This window comes from Callorhinus ursinus, unplaced genomic scaffold (genome assembly GCF_003265705.2).
Source record: "Callorhinus ursinus isolate GAN/ISIS: 27379988/994484 unplaced genomic scaffold, GSC_fseal_2.0 scaffold45, whole genome shotgun sequence".
Taxonomy (NCBI): Eukaryota; Metazoa; Chordata; class Mammalia; order Carnivora; family Otariidae; genus Callorhinus; species Callorhinus ursinus.
Window position 1 is genome coordinate 9,178,696 of NW_027397107.1, and position 19,408 is coordinate 9,198,103.

General features: G+C 44.0%; 1 protein-coding gene across 1 annotated transcript in view; it reads right to left on the reverse strand.

The window, feature by feature from the left end:
• The window catches only part of AGBL1 (AGBL carboxypeptidase 1), a 784,924-nt gene that overhangs the window by 629,039 nt on the left and 136,477 nt on the right, over window positions 1-19,408 (reverse strand). Inside the window, exons 8-13 of the mRNA XM_025893095.2 lie at window positions 15,116-15,232; window positions 13,505-14,085; window positions 11,853-11,936; window positions 11,532-11,618; window positions 8,743-8,891; window positions 7,142-7,229 (exon numbers count right to left, since the gene is read on the reverse strand). Of these exons, the coding sequence (XP_025748880.2) occupies window positions 7,142-7,229; window positions 8,743-8,891; window positions 11,532-11,618; window positions 11,853-11,936; window positions 13,505-14,085; window positions 15,116-15,232 (1,106 nt within the window). The remainder of the gene's footprint in view (window positions 1-7,141; window positions 7,230-8,742; window positions 8,892-11,531; window positions 11,619-11,852; window positions 11,937-13,504; window positions 14,086-15,115; window positions 15,233-19,408) is intronic.

The window sequence follows — 19,408 nt, forward strand, 5'->3', positions numbered from 1 at the left end:
GAGAACAGTATCAAAGTAAATTGCACCCAGAAGTACATTCCGAGCAATATTTTGCCCATACACTGCCAGTTATGCCCGCGCCTTGGCTGTTGATGCAGAGGCAACTGTGCAGGCTTTCCTGAGAAATGTTATCATCAAGACTGCATTACGATGCAAAATATGCCCCGGACACCAAAAGATGTAATTCCACCTTTGAACATTTACAATGTTGGCTTACTTGTCCATGGTGCTTTGGGGTTTTATTGGGGGAAAGGGTGGGGAGAGGGAAGAAATAGCAGGTAATGAATCTCTGCTCTTGCAAAATGTAAAAAAAAATAAAATAAAAAATACAGATTATTCTTTTCTGCCTTTCTGCTACCTACATGCCACCCCCCCACCAAAGCAAAAACCAACCAACCAAACAAACAAACAAAAATCAGGCAAGCAATAAAGGAAGAAACAGAAAACAGACTGTCTCGTTTCTTGTGGGTTTGTGGGTTTTCAATATTAATAAAACTAGGAATGGCAGACCCACAAACTATGGCCTGACACATTTCTCTTGCCTCAGCTTCTGCCAACGCAGCACCCTAGGGCCCTGGTCATCGTAGGGAGAGAAGGATACCCCCTAACAATGTCAGCCCCAAGTGATTCTCCCTGTCACTTTTTAGATCACGTGACTAGGACCCAATTTACTCTGTGACTCCAGCACTAGCAACTTCAAAAAGGCATCTTCACCCATGGTGCCATCCGGATCTTGATACCTAATTGGATCTCCTTTCTCCATATTTCCCCCAAAGTTCTGTACTTCCTTAAGAGCTAAGGGGGCTCTGGTTATTAGAAAGTATGTCAAGAAGCAGATGGTAGCTCAGAAAGCATGCAAGCCACATAGGCTCTACCTTTTATTTTCTTTCCAATTTCACTCATAAAAGGCTCCCCTGCAAATGCTCATCCAGTTGACACCTCCCTGAACAACAGGAACTGGTCAATTACACCTCTCTACACTGACGACCCATGTGACACAAAATAAGCCAGCCAAAATGGTCAAGGTGTTGACCGCCAACCAAAATGTGGAAGAGCACTTCACCTGTAAGCACACACGCGAGCACACACCTGGGTACACACCCCATAGATGCATATTCATGAAGGTAAAGGCAGGTGGAAACAAAAGACCTAGGGCCTCTCCATCCCCAAGTTCCTCACCCACAAAGAGGGGACACAGAGCCTGCATCCTTCCTCGGGTATAAAAGATTTCCCTGAGGGCCAGGAGGGTAGTCTCCTTTGACATGAGCCGTGCTTTCTGGTCCACTTCCCACTGTACCATTAAGTACAGTGAAGTCATATAACACGGACATTCACCATAAGCACATTCAACCTTACCCCACCAGTCATCAGAGTGAGCGAGAAAGGAAGAGAAACCAAGAATGTGAAATCCCCATCCCTAGGCTCTTTCCAACATTCAAATCAAACCTGGACTCCAGGGAGGGAACAGCTTCAGTGAAATGGAAAGAGAAATAAAATAAAAGGATTCTTAGTTTTAGAACTTCTGTGGACCTACGTTCTACTGATTTAAGGGAAGAGTAAGGAATTTGAACAGCTGTTTCGGTTGTATGAAATCCACCTTCTCACAGCCCCAACACACACACACACACACACACACACACACACACACACACACACACACACTATAGCTTGGTGGGGCAAGAATCTTGTGGGCAAGACTAAAAGCTCCTCACTGGGGCACCTGGGTGGCTGAGTCGCTTAAGCATCTGCCTTCAGCTCAGGTCATGATCCCAGCGTTCTGGGATTGAGTCCTGTATCGGGCTCCCTGCTCAGTGGGGAGTCTGCATCTCCCTCTCCCCTGCTCATGCTCGCTCTTTCTCTGTCACAAAAATAAAATCTTTTAAATAAATACATACATACATACATACATACATACTCCTCACTGGTAAGCCAGCCCTCCCCAGGATGGTTGTAGACCGCTGGGATTTAAAAATGGCTAACACCTCATTGATGATGAGGTTCTGCTAAAGGAGATTCCATGACAACCCTAGTCTGGGGTCAAAACTCTAGCTGAGCCTAAAGCAAATGTCAGGCTTCCCCACTGGAGTCTCCTGGGGGCCGTGCATGGGGAGCAGGAAAATCCAGATGACCCTATCAATAGCAAAAAATGCTCCTCTTCAGGGACCTCCATGCTTTCCCAAGATCACCTTCTTCAAAGTGAAATGTTTGATAAATCTCTAAAGTAAATCCTTTGCTTACAACAATTTGATTTGTCCACAGTAAAGTTATATTCTTTTTTTTTATTTTTTTTACTATGTTATGTTAATCACCATACATTACATCATTAGTTTTTGATGTAGTGTTCCACGATTCATTGCTTGCGTATAACACCCAGTGCTCCATTCAATACGTGCCCTCTTTAATACCCATCACCAGGCTAAACCATCCCCCTCCCCTCTAGAACCCTCAGTTTGTTTCTCAGAGTCCATAGTCTCTCATGGTTCGTCTCCCCCTCCGATTTCCGCCCCCTTCATTTTTCCCTTCCTGCTTTCTTCTTCTTTTTTTTTTTTTTTAACATATAACGTATTATTTGTTTCAGAGGTACAGGTCTGTGATTCAACAGTCTTACACAATTCACAGCGCTCACCATAGCACATACCCTCCCCAATGTCTATCACCCAGCCACCCCGTCCCTCAACCCCCATCACTCCAGCAACCCTCAGTTTGTTTCCTGAGATTAAAAACTCCTCATATCACTGAGAGCATATGATACATGTCTTTCTCTGATTGACTTAGTTATATTCTAAGAACAAGTTATTTGTGTTTCGCCAATTATGATGTGAACATGCTGAGGGATGTTTGCAAGGCAGTAACATTCATCCTTTATATTTTAAGTGACTCCCATGGTCTTCCTTTGTACCGAAAACCCTTTCCTTCTACCTCACTCAGACAACTCCTTCTGCCTTCAAGCCTCAACCCAAGGGTTTCCTCTTCCAGGAAGCTTTCCCTGATATCTGCTCTTTTACCTAGTTCTTACCACGCTCTGTCTCTCCCTCACTGCTAACCCTTTATGACAGGGATTATGCTTATCGTTTTGTGTATCTGGCACAGAAGTTGGACTTAGCAGCTGTTCAGTTAAAGTCTGTAGAGCAAATGGACTCCAGGAGTAGTAATTAGAACACCTAAAGTATTCCACCTCTAATCCTACTGGTATCTTTTTAAGGTTAAGTGTTACTATACACACTCTACAGATGGGGAAATCGAGGATCACGGATATGATGCGACAGAAAGCACAGCAAGTAGGATCAACCTCACGAGTGCGCTGACTCCAAAACCAAGATCTCTTTTATAATATCACCTGTGTCTTGGAAATGGATAAGATGACAAGAAGTGTTTTGGCCCAATTTAGCCAGTAACAATGTGAAATTTTGGTCTTCATAAATCAGGGCTGCTTATAAACTTAAAGTCTAAAGTAACAGAAGGAATCTAACATAAAACAGATGAGAGCTCCTGAAAATGAAACATTTCACTGATTCTTTATGTCATTGGTGCCACAAAGTAGTTTCTACTAGTTAATGGATGATTGCTGACATTCACTGAACATCTACTATGCACCAGACACAGTGCTCAACTTTCCACCTGCTTTTCCTCATTTCATTATTCCATTATTGGCTCCATTTTACAGATGAGGGATCGGAGGTTGAGGCTAGAATAATCTGCCCACAGTCACACCACTGATGATGAGCGCTAGAAGTCCGATTCCAAGAGCTTTCTCTCCTTGATCGGCTCTTCAAGATGGAGAAGGAGCCTGGTGAAAATCAAGGGCATTCTCCGATTTGCTGGATCCTAGATAGGTGATGTTGGGTCAAAGATGACCCAAGGTCGGGTAGAGCCAGCTTTTCCAGTTAAAAGGCTCCCCCCTTCACTTTTCCATTCCCTGAACCATTTGTCTTAGGACCAATCTACACTTTTATAATCATAAAGCCTTCAATGAAGCAAGGAGCAAAGTACACAAATGCATAGTTATGAACTCAATCTATTTCCATTTGCACTTAAAAATATGCTGGGAAGTCATTTTTCTCCCCCTGTGTGTGCATGAAATAAGCAAATGCCAAGATAGAGAGTGAAGTAGATAATCTTATAATGACCCTGCTCTGTTTAACAAGGGTGCATCATTTCACTTAACAGGCTCTAATAAGGCAGAGCAGCCAAGCCACCGGGCTTCCCCAGGTCTGCAGCATTACTAATATTCCATACAACGCCAAATATCCTTCCTGAGATCCCTCGGAGGGATGCATGATGGCAGAGCCCGTGTATGACATTCATCTTCATGAGTGAGCTGTTCCATCTCCTCTCACGAGCTGAGATAAATGTCAGAAGAGATCAGCCGTTGTGTATTACATGGCCACTCTGAGCATGTGGCTTCCCTCCCTCTGCCCTTCAGCAGCAAAATTACTTTAGACCGGAGCCAGGAAAGGATTCGGAAAGGTGCGAGGCTGTGTACATTGTGGGGAGAAGCAGAAAGCGGGGAAGTCAATAGAGCAGGAACTGCAAGTGTCCTTGCTTACTTTTATGAGAGGCATGGAAAAAGGAGCCTGCTCATTTATGTCCTTCCCTCCCGAGGATCCCTTTTACTTTCTGGACTACTGGTCTGCAAGGTGGGTGGGAGAGGGGAATGGGCTGGAGGAGGAGAAGGGGTTCCGGGGGAGGGGCAAGATGGTCAGTGGCACACAGGAGAAAATATCAGAATTTTTCCTCAAATGTGGTATGATCTAGGTACTAAGGAAGAAATTCAGTTGTCTTAAGGTTTAATATGGGGATTGACACCACTGTCCTTCTGCAGCCCAAGATGCCTAATTATAAAGCAAACTACAGTAGAGCAATCTTATCCATTCTTCTCTGCTGGGTTTCCAGAGCTGGAATATGAACAACACATCGCATTATACGTCTCTGGCTTTCATGTGTCAGGAAGCTGAGCATCAATTGTCAAATGGGTAGAGCTCCACACCTCCCTCATTCTTTTGCTTTTAACTTCTGGCAAGGTAGTTAAGTTTGCAGAAGCCTACTTCAGTGGATTGATAGACTATATTTCCTAAATTAAGCTAAACCTCACAATATAGACTGTTAGTTGTTGTTGTTTAGAAATCTGGGAACTTAACAGCACAATAGAAATACAACTTCTGAGTTCCTGATGATGTGCTGGAGACAGAGAAGTAAGGAGGTAAAGTTCTCTCAAATTAATACACTGGAGCGAATAAAGGCAGGGGTGAAGCAAACACATCTTCTAGAGCAAATCAACTCAAAGACTAAAGGGAGAAATATGTTTGACAATCTAAGGCATTCTACAGTAGGGAGAGGTGTCCTGAGCTGTGGTTGAATAGAGATACACACATGTATCCTGTTGTTAAATCACATTATTAGAAATATGTTAACATAATGTGGTGAATAATTGTAAAACAAACTACGTTACAATGTAGCAATCTTATCCATTCATCTCTGTTGTATTCATGACTGCAATATGAAAAATGAATTACATTACACATTCACGGTTTTCATGTTACCCCTCTGTTGCTCTTTAATCACATAACAATTGTCTTGTTAATGAATCTAACAGCTATTAACATTAACTTTGGCTTTCCTGACGCCAAGGCTGTGTTTTTGGATGTGGGGCTTCTTTCTTCCTTCTCTTTTTTGGCAGATGCTTTGTCCCCACAAGTCTGCTTCTTACTCCCACCTCCCAGAGAAACAGCCTCCAGGGAGAGTTCTACTCCCCTGGGAGAGAATACTGAATGTTGTGTTTGTCCAATCTCTTACTAAGCTCCAGATCCAAGCAGGCAGCAAGCTGGGTCTTTCATGTTTATTTAGGGTTGCTATTTTCACAGGACACACGAACGTTCAAAATTTAGGCTTTCGCTGTTTTTTTCCTTGTAGTTGTTGGCTTCTACCACTTTGAGATGGTTTTTTGTCTAAATCTCTTTGGAATGTGAAAAGATCCTGGGAGTTTCTAGATATGGAGGCCAGAGAGAAATTGCCATATAGGTGAACGGAAAACCAACAAAATTGTAATATTTTGCTATTGTTCTAAAGAAGATGATGAAAATACCGCCCAGATCCATATCCTAATACATCAAGGACTGAAGACTGCCAACTCTTTTATTACAAACTGTAAGTCAGTCCAGTTCCGTGTTTTGAAGACAGTACTTATCTCTATGGTGATTTTTGCCTTTGTGTCTGATAGATAGGAAAGGTCAGGAATTGGGTTGCTCTATCAGTGTTCCTGTCCTGTCTCAAAAGCCAAAGGGCAAGAGAGTATATATTCTCTTTCTTTTTGGTATTAACAACAATCCCAAACTCTCGAATGTCTGACAATACTCTTCTTAGGGTCCTCTTGTAATATCAGAAAGAGATACACCTTGCTTTATCCAATAAAACAAGTGCTAGCCTATCAGTTTTTATAAGAAATTAGCAATGAGCTAATAATTAATTACATATTTCCTGCGTGTCCTAACAGGTCTTGTCCTTTTTCTTTCTTATGAATGTACATTTTTTTATTTTCCATCAAAAGAAAATGCACAAACGAGCAATTCATGGGTTGGGAATCCATTTCTTTTATCAAAAGATATGGATAATTTAGATCTCATTTACAACTTTACAGAATGAATTGACGAAACTGGCTACCGATCAAGGTTTGAAGATGAACTCTAGAAATGCTCCCTCGTTTATTTTTTTCCAAAAAATCATCTTGCTGTGGAGGAATAGTTACTTAAGCAGACCTATCACATATCCACTCCCATCTACTTTGGAAAACTGGAGCACAAAATAAGAATAGGCCGGAACATCTCAGATTTTTTTGTTCACTGGGATACACGGAAAGAGGTAAAGAACAGAGGCTTGTGAACGAATCACAGGTTGCATCTGTGTAAGTTCTAACATCCAACAACAAGGTCTAAGGGTTTTAATGTGTTGATTTTCTCTGAAAATCAAAAGATTTCTTGGGTTCTACTGTAAGTGCCATATATGGTGCTTGCGCTTCTGAAGGGCAGGGCATTCACCACTGGGACACAGACGGATGGCTGAGGTTTCTCAGATCAACACAGAAGAGCAGGAAATTGAGAAAGAAAGAAAGAGCAGAGAAAAGGAAGCTAGCAACACTCTAACTTACTTGTAATAACAGATTTCATAGCCCATTCGTATCCAGGTGGGTCTTCCAAGAAGAGCCTCCTTCACAGAATAGGCAGTAGGCTGCATCCCTGCACAGAACAAAGGCAGGATTAATCACTGCGGAGGGGCACCCTGGGTGGCTCAGTCAGTTTGGCATCGGGACCCTTGATTTCAGCTCAGGTCATGATCTCAGGGCCATGAGATCGTGTGTCAGATTCCAAGCCAGCATCGAGCCTGCTTAAGATTGTCTCTTTCCCTCTCCCTCTCCCTCTGCCCCTACACCCCACATCTTAAAAAAAAAAAAAAAGTATTAATCTCCGGGGAAAGAGAAAAGGGAAAGAGAGCTGTGATGGACTGAATCATGCTGTGATGGACTGAATCATGGCCCTCCGAGAAATCCAGGTCCTAACCCCTGGAACCTATGAATGGTGCCTTATATGGCAAAAGGGATTTCATAGATGTAATTAAATTAAGGATTTTGAGATGAAGAGATTATCCTGATGGGCCCTAAATGCAATCACTATGTCCTTTTAGGAGGGAGGCAGAGGGAGCTTTGACTGCACAGGAGAAGCTATGTGACTGAAGCAGAGGGATATTGGGAGATGCTACATGGCCGGCTTTGAAGATGGAGGAAGGGGCCATGAACCAAGGGATGCAAGGAACACAACTCTATAAACAGTGGGAAAAAAATACCAAACAAACAGAAAATCCCTTAGGTGCTCCAGTGGGCATGGCCCTTCCAGCACCTTCACTGTAGCCCAGTGAAACTGATTTTGGACTTGTAGCCACTAGAATTGTCAGAGAGTAAATCTGTCTTGCTTTAAGCCACTGAGTTTGTGACAATTTGTTACAGCAGACACATAGAGCAAATACAAGACTCAGGGTTCATATTTTCTCTTTCTACACCAGCAAGAATCTATTTAGTCGGTACAAAATAGAGGCAGTACCCTGTGCTCAGACCGAGAGATGTGGGAATATTTATTCCTTACTCAAAGCCACTCAATGAATTAGTATATGATCCAGCAATAACATGCAGAATTTTCCATTCCTGGAAACATTCAAAGTCAATGTGGGCTGCCAGTCACTTTGTCCCTTGAATTTCTCCTCCAAAATGGCCGCAGGTATTCAGGAGAATTTGAACTTTCCCCATATTTTCTGAGGGTGCAAATCAGTGTCATCCAATTGGATTGTGCTGTTTTCCTTTCTAGGACAAAGAGGTCAATGTATTTGCTGCTGTGAGATTTAGGAGATGAAGAGAAGGAACAAATGAGAGGTTCTCATGGACCTCCAAAAGTTCAAGGTGGGGCAAGGCAGTCCGGAAGTAGTGGAATGGCAGGCATGGTATTAACATTCCACCACAGAGTGAGGACTTCCAGCTTGCCTTCCATGGTGGCAGTCTGCCACAGGTTGACGACCATCTTGCCACACGTGGCAACCAAAACATTCAGCCCAACTTCAAACCCTTTGGGAACCCAAACAGGGCTTCCAGTAATAAGCCAATCAATCACAGAGGGGCACCATTCCTGGTGTTAGCCAGAAGATCTAGCTTCTAGAACTTGTAGAAGTCTAGAAGATCTTGGGTGTTAGCCCAAGAGCTCATACCGTAATTAAACTGGCTGTTGGGCTTCTCACAGTTGATGATGTTGAAGCGGTAAGGGACGGCAGCTCTCATGCCGCTCACCTCGAAGTAGAACCATTGCTGGTGCTGGCTACTATTCACATCAGTGTTGACCAGCAAGTCGTACTCCCACCTGCAAAGTTAGAAGCAAGATTGGAGGGCTACAAATCTTTGAGGGAACGTCCAACACTGAGAAGCTACACATCTCAGGTTCCGGAGGACAGATCTAAGACCAGGGATCTCAGCGGGCTGGTAAGTTACAGTGATTGTGCTCATCTCACAAAATTGGACACACGGGCCATAGAAATGTGGGGAGAGGGGAGCAGGTTCTTGGTATTAGGAGAATCAAAGAATCAATTACACAACCACAGCCTATCTTTTTATTAAACTGTGATTTAATAAATTAATAATTAAACTCTCTGGCAGGAAAAATACAAGTGTGCTATATCCCAGAGAAAATTCAATCACATCTGGTTGATGCTGCACATTCCTTTTGAGGCTGAGTCTACTCGTATGGAAAATGGAAATAATGCCTAAACTTGCAGGGCTGTCTGTAAAGATTAAGTTGTATTGTACGGGTAAGCCCCCAGCAAAGCAACAAACATGAATTAGACAGCAATGTAGGAGTTGTGTGTTCATTTTGTCCCTTTTTAATTGATTTAACTTACATGCCATAAAATGCACAAATTTTAAGTGTACAACTCAGTGAATTTAAATAAATTCATCTGGACACTCCTGTTCAGCGATTACCCAGATAGGACATTCCCAGCGCCCCAGGAGACTCCTGTGTGTCCCCTCGCCATTACTATCTGCAAAACTAACCAATTTTTTGCGCTGTAGCAACAAAATTAACAACAACATTATTATCAGTATATTTTCAAAAATAAGATTGCTCCAGCCCCTCGGCATGTTCTTTGAGTTGCTCCTCTAGAAAGGATGATGTATTTGCCCTGATCTGTTCACACCCTGCCATTCTGGACCCCTGCAAAGTGGTACAGTCCGATTTCTGGAAGGGGGGGCGCTTTGCAGAAGGCCTATCAGAGCAGAGGAGAGCTACCTGATGGAGACCCACTGCTCAGTCACTCTAAGCATCTCCCTTGAACCATTGAGCCTGAGATACAGCGAATGAAGCATAGTCCACCAAGTGATGCTCAAAAGGACAAATCCAGAAAGACTACAGCCCTCAAATGATCTGCTATGCCCGCCATCCTCTCCAAAAACGGATCATCAAAACTCCTTGCCTATATATAGGTTTGTTTTCTGTCCTCTGACTCTGTTACCCTAACCATAACTAATTGGTTTAGGATTCTACACTCTGGCCAAAGGCAGATATCTGGAGAGAGAGAGAGAGAGAGAGAGAGAGAGAGAGAGAGAGAGAGAGAGAGAGAGACACCAGAGCAAGACCAGCAGGGCAGACACATCATGGACTGACCACTGTCCCCCCAGGAGACTCCTGCTTAGGTTTTCTCTCCCGGATCCCCGAAACATGATATATAAACGGAGTCATAAAAGCAGGCACCACCACAAGACGTAGAAGCTGAGCTGGCAACAGAAAGAGAAGAAGCCTAGAAGGAATGTTAACGGAACTGCTTTTCTCTTCTTCAGCCCATGTAGCTCAACTTGCATTTGTTTTATATGTCGGGCTTCCTTGAAATAGTTCATGTGCAAAACAAACAAACAGAAAAGGGTCACTGCTCACCTGCCCCTCCCAAAAAAAGAAAAATTTCAAAAATGACTCCTCAGATAGACACAAAACAGGCTGATCTAGCTGAAGTTCTGTGCCCTGGCAATGGCGAATACGCATCCCTGAAGACAGGCTCATGCTGACTGAGTGTGCTGGGCACTATTCTAAGAGCATGATGTGTTTTTAGCTAACTCTCATTAAAAAAATCCCTATGATGTGGGTGCTATCACTGTCCCCATTTTCTGGGTGGGGAAAAAAAGGCACGGAGTAGAGTCAGGTAATTGCTTGAAATCTCCTGGTGGGAAAGGGGTGAGGTGGCCCCAGCATTTTGATTCCAGAGTCTGTGACCCCCACACCATTAACTGTTCCAGACTGCCATCTTCGGGAGTTCACCCATAGAAGATGGGTGACAAATCCTGATTTTTGGCATATGACAAATAGAGTCCACACTGGTATCGAGGGAAGAATGATGCCATAGCCATCTCTTCTGCACTGAAAATTTTTGTTTTGTGTCCTCTCCCCCTCTTTAGTTTGTACAGCCCTAGACTTTCCTTGCCTATGAAATACTTGTCTAGTAATAAGAGCTCATTGAGAGATTCTGCCAGAGAGGAATGGCACTACACATGCCCTTGAACAAAGAGTAACACACCTCTCCACGGGGAGCCCAATGTTCCTGCCACCTACATTCACAGGGATGGGAGCAACAGATGTGAAGAGGTACGGGACCAGGGGATCCCACGTACCCTGCTGTGTCAACGCAACCAGCCCTGGCGTCAACGGAAGTACAAACATCCCAGTCCAAGAACGCCTGCACCCAAGGGTGGAGCCATTATTTGGAATACAGGTGTATTCCTAACTTTCACCTCTAGTTGCCACCTTGCTGTGACATCAGCTAGTGAGCCCCCTAGTGGTGTGCCTGTAAATGTTTAGCAGGGGACTGAGGAAAACCTTCATGTGTCTTGTTTGCCCTTTCTCGGGGTATAAACGCTCCTGCCGTGGCTGATTTCAAACGACTGATGTGAGACCATGGTACGGAGAACAGGGAGGAGAGAGGCACAACCTGCTACCTTCGTGGGTTTCCTTACTTACTCACGCACTTGGATGGCTTTGCGAAGATTTCCTGACTCAAACTTGGAGGAGAACCGCAAGCAGTCAGAAGCGGTGTCTTGCAAAGGCCTGTAATGAAATAGGAAACATGTGAACACATGCGTTCTTGCTATTCTTGGGCACGGCCTGACATTTCTTAGAGATAAGCTTTTTCTTACAGATTCTTGAACATGAATTCTGATCGTGTTTCGCGGAGAAGGGGTGGATTACTAACATAAAGCATGCTTATTCTCATGTCGTTAAGAGGATATTCCATACTCCACCCCCATCTTCCATGTTCCACTGATGCTCAAGACCACCTACCAAGGCTCATCTAAACTGAAGACGACTTTATTTATAACATCACTTGGCTGGATGAGCCTCCGGACATCCTCAAGTATCTTGATCCTAGAAAGGAAAATTGGATACATTTTAAGGGTTGGCTCTCACTCCTGACCCCATCCATCCTATGGTCATCTGGGAAGGGCCTTGAAAGTCATCAGAGAATTATGAAAGAAAAAATTAATAATGCCCCCCAACCTGGGGCTACAAGAGTGGAAAAAGCACTGTCTCTCCTTCCTTTTGTTCTTTATCAAAAAATGAAACTACACTGAGCAATAGGAATGTAGGATACACTGATGCCAGATTTTAGTTGGAAGATTCTTGACTTGAAGGGGAATTTTTTTCAAGAGCATTTAGACTAATGGATTCCAAAGGGTTTTGGTTGTGAGAGTAAGAAGGTCCTTTGCACAGAGACAATTTTTGAGGGAGACTTTAGGATTGTTGACTGTTTGCATCCTCAAGGCCTTCGAGGCTTCAGGAAGCCTCTGAACTCGTGGGTCATTTCTATTCCTTGGGTTCTGTCATCTCCGGAAAACTAAGGTCAATCTTCTGTCTGAGAAACACCCATATTCAGGAAGTTTAAGTAAGAGGACAGAAGGAAGCCCAAGGGATCTTTCAGATTCCCTCCTTGAATTTCTGATCCATGTTTTTTGGGTGGAGTGGGAGAAAGAGAGGGGAGGTAGACATGAGGCCTAGACTCAAGGGGAGGATGTTCTGTCAAAGGGGGAGGTCTTGCTGAGCCAGCCCCTGTGCCGTGTCTCTCAGGAACTTGAGCGTGGTAGACAACCTGCAAAGGGTAAGGTCAGAGATGTCAGCAGGAGCCCAAGTCTGAGCAGCTCATGGGATCCACCATTAATTTGCTGATGAAATGGAAAATAAGTTCATGAAACTTTCTGGTATGCACACTTTGCTCCATTGACTTAGCATATGCATACTCAATGTTTGTTTGTTTGTTTGTTTTCCAAGGAAAATCATTTTTCCTTGGCTTTAGCCATTTACATTTTAATCTCACTATGTTGATCCAAAGGCAAAGCTCCCTTTCCATCATTCTGGGAATAACCCACCACCCAAAGTTTCTATCCTAGAGAATGCATATTTTCCTTACAATCTTCAGTGATAGGGCAGAACTCTTCTCCCAGCCAAGCCAGGTTTTATAAGGTTGGGACTGTGAGATGGGGGTACGCCACCTCCTTTCGTCAACAAGAGATCAGATGCCAATTTACAGTGAATTAAAAAAGAAAGATCCCAAACAATCCACACTGTTTTTTTGGTTTTTTTGTTTTTTTTTTTTTTTGAGAAACTTCCTTTAAGGAATGATCCCAATTATTTGGAGAAACTGGGTTATCTTTCCCTGTTATGATCTGCAATGCATTCTGGGATATGGGGTTGCACTGGAATCATCAAAGGGATTCTCTTCCTGGTAACACATGCCTGTCCGTATCCCACACTTGGTTCTGACGTGTCCAGGGAGGGAGGCAAGCTTCTGTGTTTGGCAAAAGCTTCCCAAAGGATCTGAACATGCTACTGATTGATTCTCACTTTTCCTAAGATGGCAGAACTCTCTATACAAACCATTCTGCCTATTAAAGTATTAAAAACAAAAAATATAGCTTCCAAATCAGCAGCACCATCACCTTTGGAGTCCACATTTGCGCTCCAGCATTGACTGAGCAGAGGGAGGTGGACGGTGACCCCAGAGGTCAGGAAATGCCATCCTATTGAAGTCGGCCACAGATCTGGTTCTTCTGGCTTTGGCCATATAAAGAGAGGGGTCATGGAAGGGGATATGCTTGGGATGTGTCTGCAGAAGCTTATCTATTACTTCAGCAGTTTCTGTAGGCCTAGTGGAATTGGAGAAGGAGGCACTCATCAATGGGCAGGAAATCACATCTATATCCCAAGCATCCTGTTTGAGGGAAGCTTGAATGTCAGGGATTTCTTTTCCAGAAGAATCTATCCCAAGACCATTTGATTGCATGTTTTGGTATGCGTTCATCCCAGGGCCTTTTCTGGAGGCTGGATGCATGGCAGACCTCCCCATCTTCACCATATTCAGGAGGGAAGTCTGGACCATGCCTTCTCTTTCTTGCCCCCAGGAGCATTGGTCCTCAGTCAAGCAATGCTGCTTTGGGGAGGCTGCAGTCGGAATGTGGTAGTGCTTGGCATCCTGAGTCTCTTCAAAGTTCAAATCATCTCCAGGTTTAGACTCGAGTTCCTTCAGGTTTAAAATGGAAAAGAATATGTCAGTGTTTCCTCCCTGGTAGAAAATACAACTTGACCCCTATCCTCACTCTCTGGGCACAGAATTAAGCATAAATTCTGTGAATTAGGAAGCTTTTTCCAAGGTCAGACAAGAAAAGGCTAAGCTTCAAGAATCAAATGAATGGTAGAATCAGAGAAATTCATGTTTGGAAGGGGCATTGGGTGGGTCTAGTACAATTCTATATAGCACACAAATGCCCTCTGGAACACCCCAAAAAGTTACAGCCTGGTTGAACAAACTTATTTATAGGGTTTTCATTACACCTCAAGGCAGCACCTTTCATTTGAGGATCATTCTGATTGTTTAAAAAAAAAAAAAAAAAGTCTTCCTTACACTGAACTGAAATTTCCTCCCCTGAAATTTTTACCTACGGATCCCCTTCGGCTTTCTGGAGTAAAATAGAATATACTGCCTCCCTTCTCCATGGGATTTAGCTGGTACCTTTAGAGGTGGGCAAATTCATGACATATTAAGAGTCATAAGAAAATAATAGAGATCCAAAGTCAGGTCTAAAATCTTGACAACAGCAATAGTAGTGGGAGCAGCAACTAGCCACTACATCACGAGGTATAAGGTTCTCAGTTTGTTTCTACTAACAAAAAACCCTGCAATCGGACTGACCGCCTTCAGAAAGCCATCTAGTACAACTTGCCCACTCAATAAATCATCAAGAATTTTCAGTGCATTTTCAGGACGTGAGGACAAGGCACTTTGTCCCCCAGACAATAGATGGCGATGTGTACAGTCATCCTACTTCCATCTCGGTGCCAGGTGTCCGACTGTAGGTGCCTGGCATGCATCCAGACCAGCCACCTTTTTCATATTTTGCTTAACCTTCTGCTTCACTCTCAGAAAGACCCCAGAAGCAGATTGCTAATGATGAGCAATGCTCTCCATCTGGAGAGCTCCTGCTTGGCCTCTCAAGTTCTGCAAAGAACCTATCATGCATCACCATGGAGCAGAACCACGGCATATGCCCTACCTCAAAGCTGCAGGAGAGCTCAAGACACATCGCCTCATACTGCTTCAGTTCCTCTTCAGGTCGGTCAAGACCAGGTTTGGAACTCAGCTTGTTCACATCCGTTTCCAAGTCATCATCCTACAGTGGAATATCCAAATGTGTGTGTGTGTATATATATAGATATATATATATATCTATATATATATTCACAGTCAAGACAGTCACCCTGAGAAGCATCGAGACAAGATACTCCATGTGTGATTTTTCAGAATCTTGGGACATGGTTTCCTTGCCTCCAAATTATAGTGCTAGCCTACGCAAAGGAGAATTTAAGATGTTGGGTTGTATTTTCTTTTTAAGATTTTATTTATTTATTTGACAGAGACAGAGAGACAGAGAGAGAGCACAAGTAGGCAGAGCAGCAGGCAGAGAAAGGGAGAAGCAGGCTCCCCGCTGAGCAGGGAGCCCGACGCGGGGCTCGATCCCAGGACCCTGGGATTATGACCTGAGCCGAAGGCAGACGCTTAACCAACTGAGCCACCCAGGCGCCCCCGGGTTGTATTTTTTTAATGAAAAGAAAGAAGGTATACAACTTTTCTCAGCATCCATCTCAGGACTTATCAGCCCCCACTATAAATAACTAATTTATATAAAATTAGTAAAGCACGATATGAAAGAATTCTGTGTCTCGCCACCACCATCATCAACAGAATTATAATCGCTGCACCTATTCTTCTATCCCCCTTCCCATTTAGGTCCCTCGGTCTTCTCAAAAACATTTAGTGAGCACCTACTATGAGCAGGTACCATTCTGGGTATTGAAGAGTTACCGATAATGGAACAGACAAAGGTCAGTGTCCCAATGGAATCCATCTTCTATCGAGAGAAGGAAGACAGCAAATGAAGAAGGTCACTTCCAACGGTGACAAATGCCATGGATATATTGAAGGAGGCAGTGGGATTGACCCTGAGGTGGGGGGGTGTGGGAAGCTGTTTAGATTGTGTGAGCTGATGGGCACCTTGGTAGCTCCAGTCGGTTAAGCATCTGCCTTTGGCTCAGGTCATGATCCCAGGGTCCTGGGATGGAGTCCCGCATTGGACTCCCTGCTCAGCGGGGAGTCTGCTTCTCCCTCTGCCCCTCCCCCCACCCCCACCCCACCCCCGCTCCTGATCTCTCTCTCTCTCTCTCTCACAAGTAAATAAAATCCTTAGATTGCATGAGCTGAGACCACCTCACGGAGGAGGTGACATTTTAACTAGAACAGTGGGGAAAAAATCACCAGCAGAACAGCTGATGATGGTTTCCAGAAAGAAGATGGTTGCAGCACAGAGAACAGGAGGAAGATGCAGGAGTAAGCATTCGAGAAGGAGGCACTAGGCAGGGCCTCCCAGACCCAGGGAGGGGTTTGTCACCTCCCGTTGCACTTTACCCCATTATATATTTATGTCTACCCCATCACTGCCAGTCTTTTCTTCATTGGGCTGAATTATCCCAGACCCTTAATATTTATTTCTAGATCAACATTTCACAACAGTTAAATGGTGAGGGTGACTCTCCTCCCAACACCTGTGTATTTTCCAAAGGTTATAAAGTCTTACACAGAAAGGACACCAAGAATCAAGCAGTCCAGTCTTCTCATCTTTCCATGTCTCTCCTGGACCCAGCTTCCCTAATGAAGTAGGGGAGAAAAACCTACCCTGTGGATTAGGAGGATCTTTGGTTAGTTCAGGAAAAACCTAGCAGTCCTGAAGGCCTGGACTGTTCTTCTTTAAGTCAAATAAATACGGACAATAAATGTTTATATGACTGATTGGGGCAGGGGGAGGGAAGAAAATGCAACATTCTATCCCTCTTCTGGAATTTTCCTCCAAACTTAAAATTAAAAGAAAAATTGATCTCATGAGGTTGATTTCACGGTATTTTCTGATACAGTGTGCACCAGGCCCGAACTCCTTAGCCTGGTTCTGGAGATCCCATCATCCTTGTCCTTTCCAGGTTTATCTATCAGTTCCTACTTGCCTCCACCCTCCTTGCTGCAGGTTCAGCCATGCCCCAGAGTGCTACCAATGGAAACCCATCTGGCAGGTGACTGGGAAGAGTCTCCCGACCAGCAAGTAACGTTGGTGTGCCTGTTGTGAGGAGTGTCATGTAGCCCGTGAGCTGCAGCCCAATGCATTCTATATATGGCTAGGTGACCTACTGAGCTTTATGGCAGGAGTTAGCTAACTACAACCTACTGTCAGTTTTTCTAAATAATGTTTTTTTTGGAACACAGCCACACCCATTCATTTATGTATTATCTGTGGGTAGTTTCTCGGTATAACAGCGAAGTGAAGTAGTTGTAACAGAGACCATCCCTGGTTCCCAGAGTTTTATATCTCGGTCTCTGAATCTCCTGGCACTCGGGTTGGTTCTCCCCTCCTTCTCTGTTTCTTATAAATAACATTTATACTTATTCAGGGATGGCCCTGTGTCTGTGTCCTCATAGCAACCCAGGGAGGAGTCATCATTTAGGATTCTGGGACCCATCTAATCCAGATCATGCTTTCTGGCCCTTCTTCCTCAGATTGGACCTTTCAGATATTATTGACTTTCCCCAGCCTTACACTTGAGCGTACCACCCTTTCGAAGATGATGATTTGAACTCTGGTAAGGACAACCTCCAAGTTCACTAGACTGCAAACTCTTTGAAGATAAAAATCTATGCCTTGGGTGCCTGGGTGGCTCAGTTGGTTAAGCGACTGCCTTAGGCTCAGGTCATGATCCCGGAGTCCTGGGATCGAGTCCCACATCGGGCTCCCTGCTCAGCAGGAAGTCTGCTTCTCCCTCTGACTCTCTCCCCTCTCATATTGTTGCTCGCTCGCTCGCTCTCTAATAAATAAATAAAATCTTAAAAAAAAATCTATGCCTTGTTTGCCCTTGTATCATATTACTATCCCCAGGAAATTAGCCTGCTGCTTCCCACATGGATCACCGCCAAGAAGGTACCTGCAAGAAACAAAAAACTGAAAAGGAAGGAAAAGAGGGAGCAAAGGAGAGGAGAGCTTGAAGTCACTCTGTTTATCCTTCTCCTCTTCAGAGTTTGTCCAAATCAAACAGCTGTGTTCACAAAGAATAAAAAAATATATTTAAAAAAAAAAAACACAGCCAACATCTGGTCTATACTTCTTGTAAGTTTCTCTTATGTTGACACTGAGTTTTCAAAGAAAGTCACCCAAGTTTCCATTCTCAAGACCCTTTACAGAGAAAAGTTCCTTTTAATCATTCTTTCTAAACAGCTGAGCCCAATTATTAACTAAGACTTTTCAAATGAAAAGGCCATCAGTTAACAGCCTGGCTCGGATCTATGACCAGAAACAAATATTCCCGGCTTCTTGCCCACATTTCTTGCAGCAAATGCTTCTGGGTTCACGAGGGAAAAGCAGTTTGCTGGAACGCCAGTTCCCTTGCTCTTTTGCAACACCCCAGAATCAAGCCCTGAGTCCGATGTGCCCTGTTTCTCTGATTCACATTCACACACTGACTTCTCATCTTCTCCTTTTGGCTCGAAGGCTTTGATGAATAGTTTCCAAGCCCTCACCAATTTGTCCTGTGCTTCTTTCCCAGCTGGATTTGTTGCTTTGTTTGGGTTTCACTCCACCCCAACCCGCCAACATCTGCAGTGCGGTGGGGGAAAAGGAGAACGTCTGAACGCTCTCCATCCCGTGCGGCGTGAGTCAGGCACCGGGATGCAGCTTGTCCCTGTACATCAGATACAAGAGGCAACTGACACTCTGCATCAGACAACCAGTTATCAAAGAGCAAGGAAGAGGGTAGGGGAAAGTGGCATTGATGAACGATCACCACAGCACAGTATTATTCAAATAATTCAGCGAATACTCAATAGGCCAGTGCTGTCAAGCCACGGCAAAGATACAATTTACTACTGATGACTTCAGAAATGATTCCATTTATCAACAAAACTCTGAGAACACTGGAGGGTCAATAGCAGTCTTAACCTAGAGGCTGAGCCGTAGCCTCTATGAGTCTGCGGCTACCACCTTACGATAGAGAACTCAGAACTCTAGAGAATGCTCTAGATGGGTAGGTAGGTAGGAGGGAAGGGAAGAATAAAAGAAGGGAGGGCAGGAAAAGAGGAAGTGGGTGGATGGGTCGACGGATGGATGGATGGATGATGATAGGCAAATAAATAGACAGATGATAGATTTTTTTAAATTCAGTTTTCATCTCCAGGAATGTTATAAAAAGTAGCATTTACTTCTCAGTCTTATTTTGCAGATGACAAAATTAAGGGGCTATAATTTGAGGGGGCT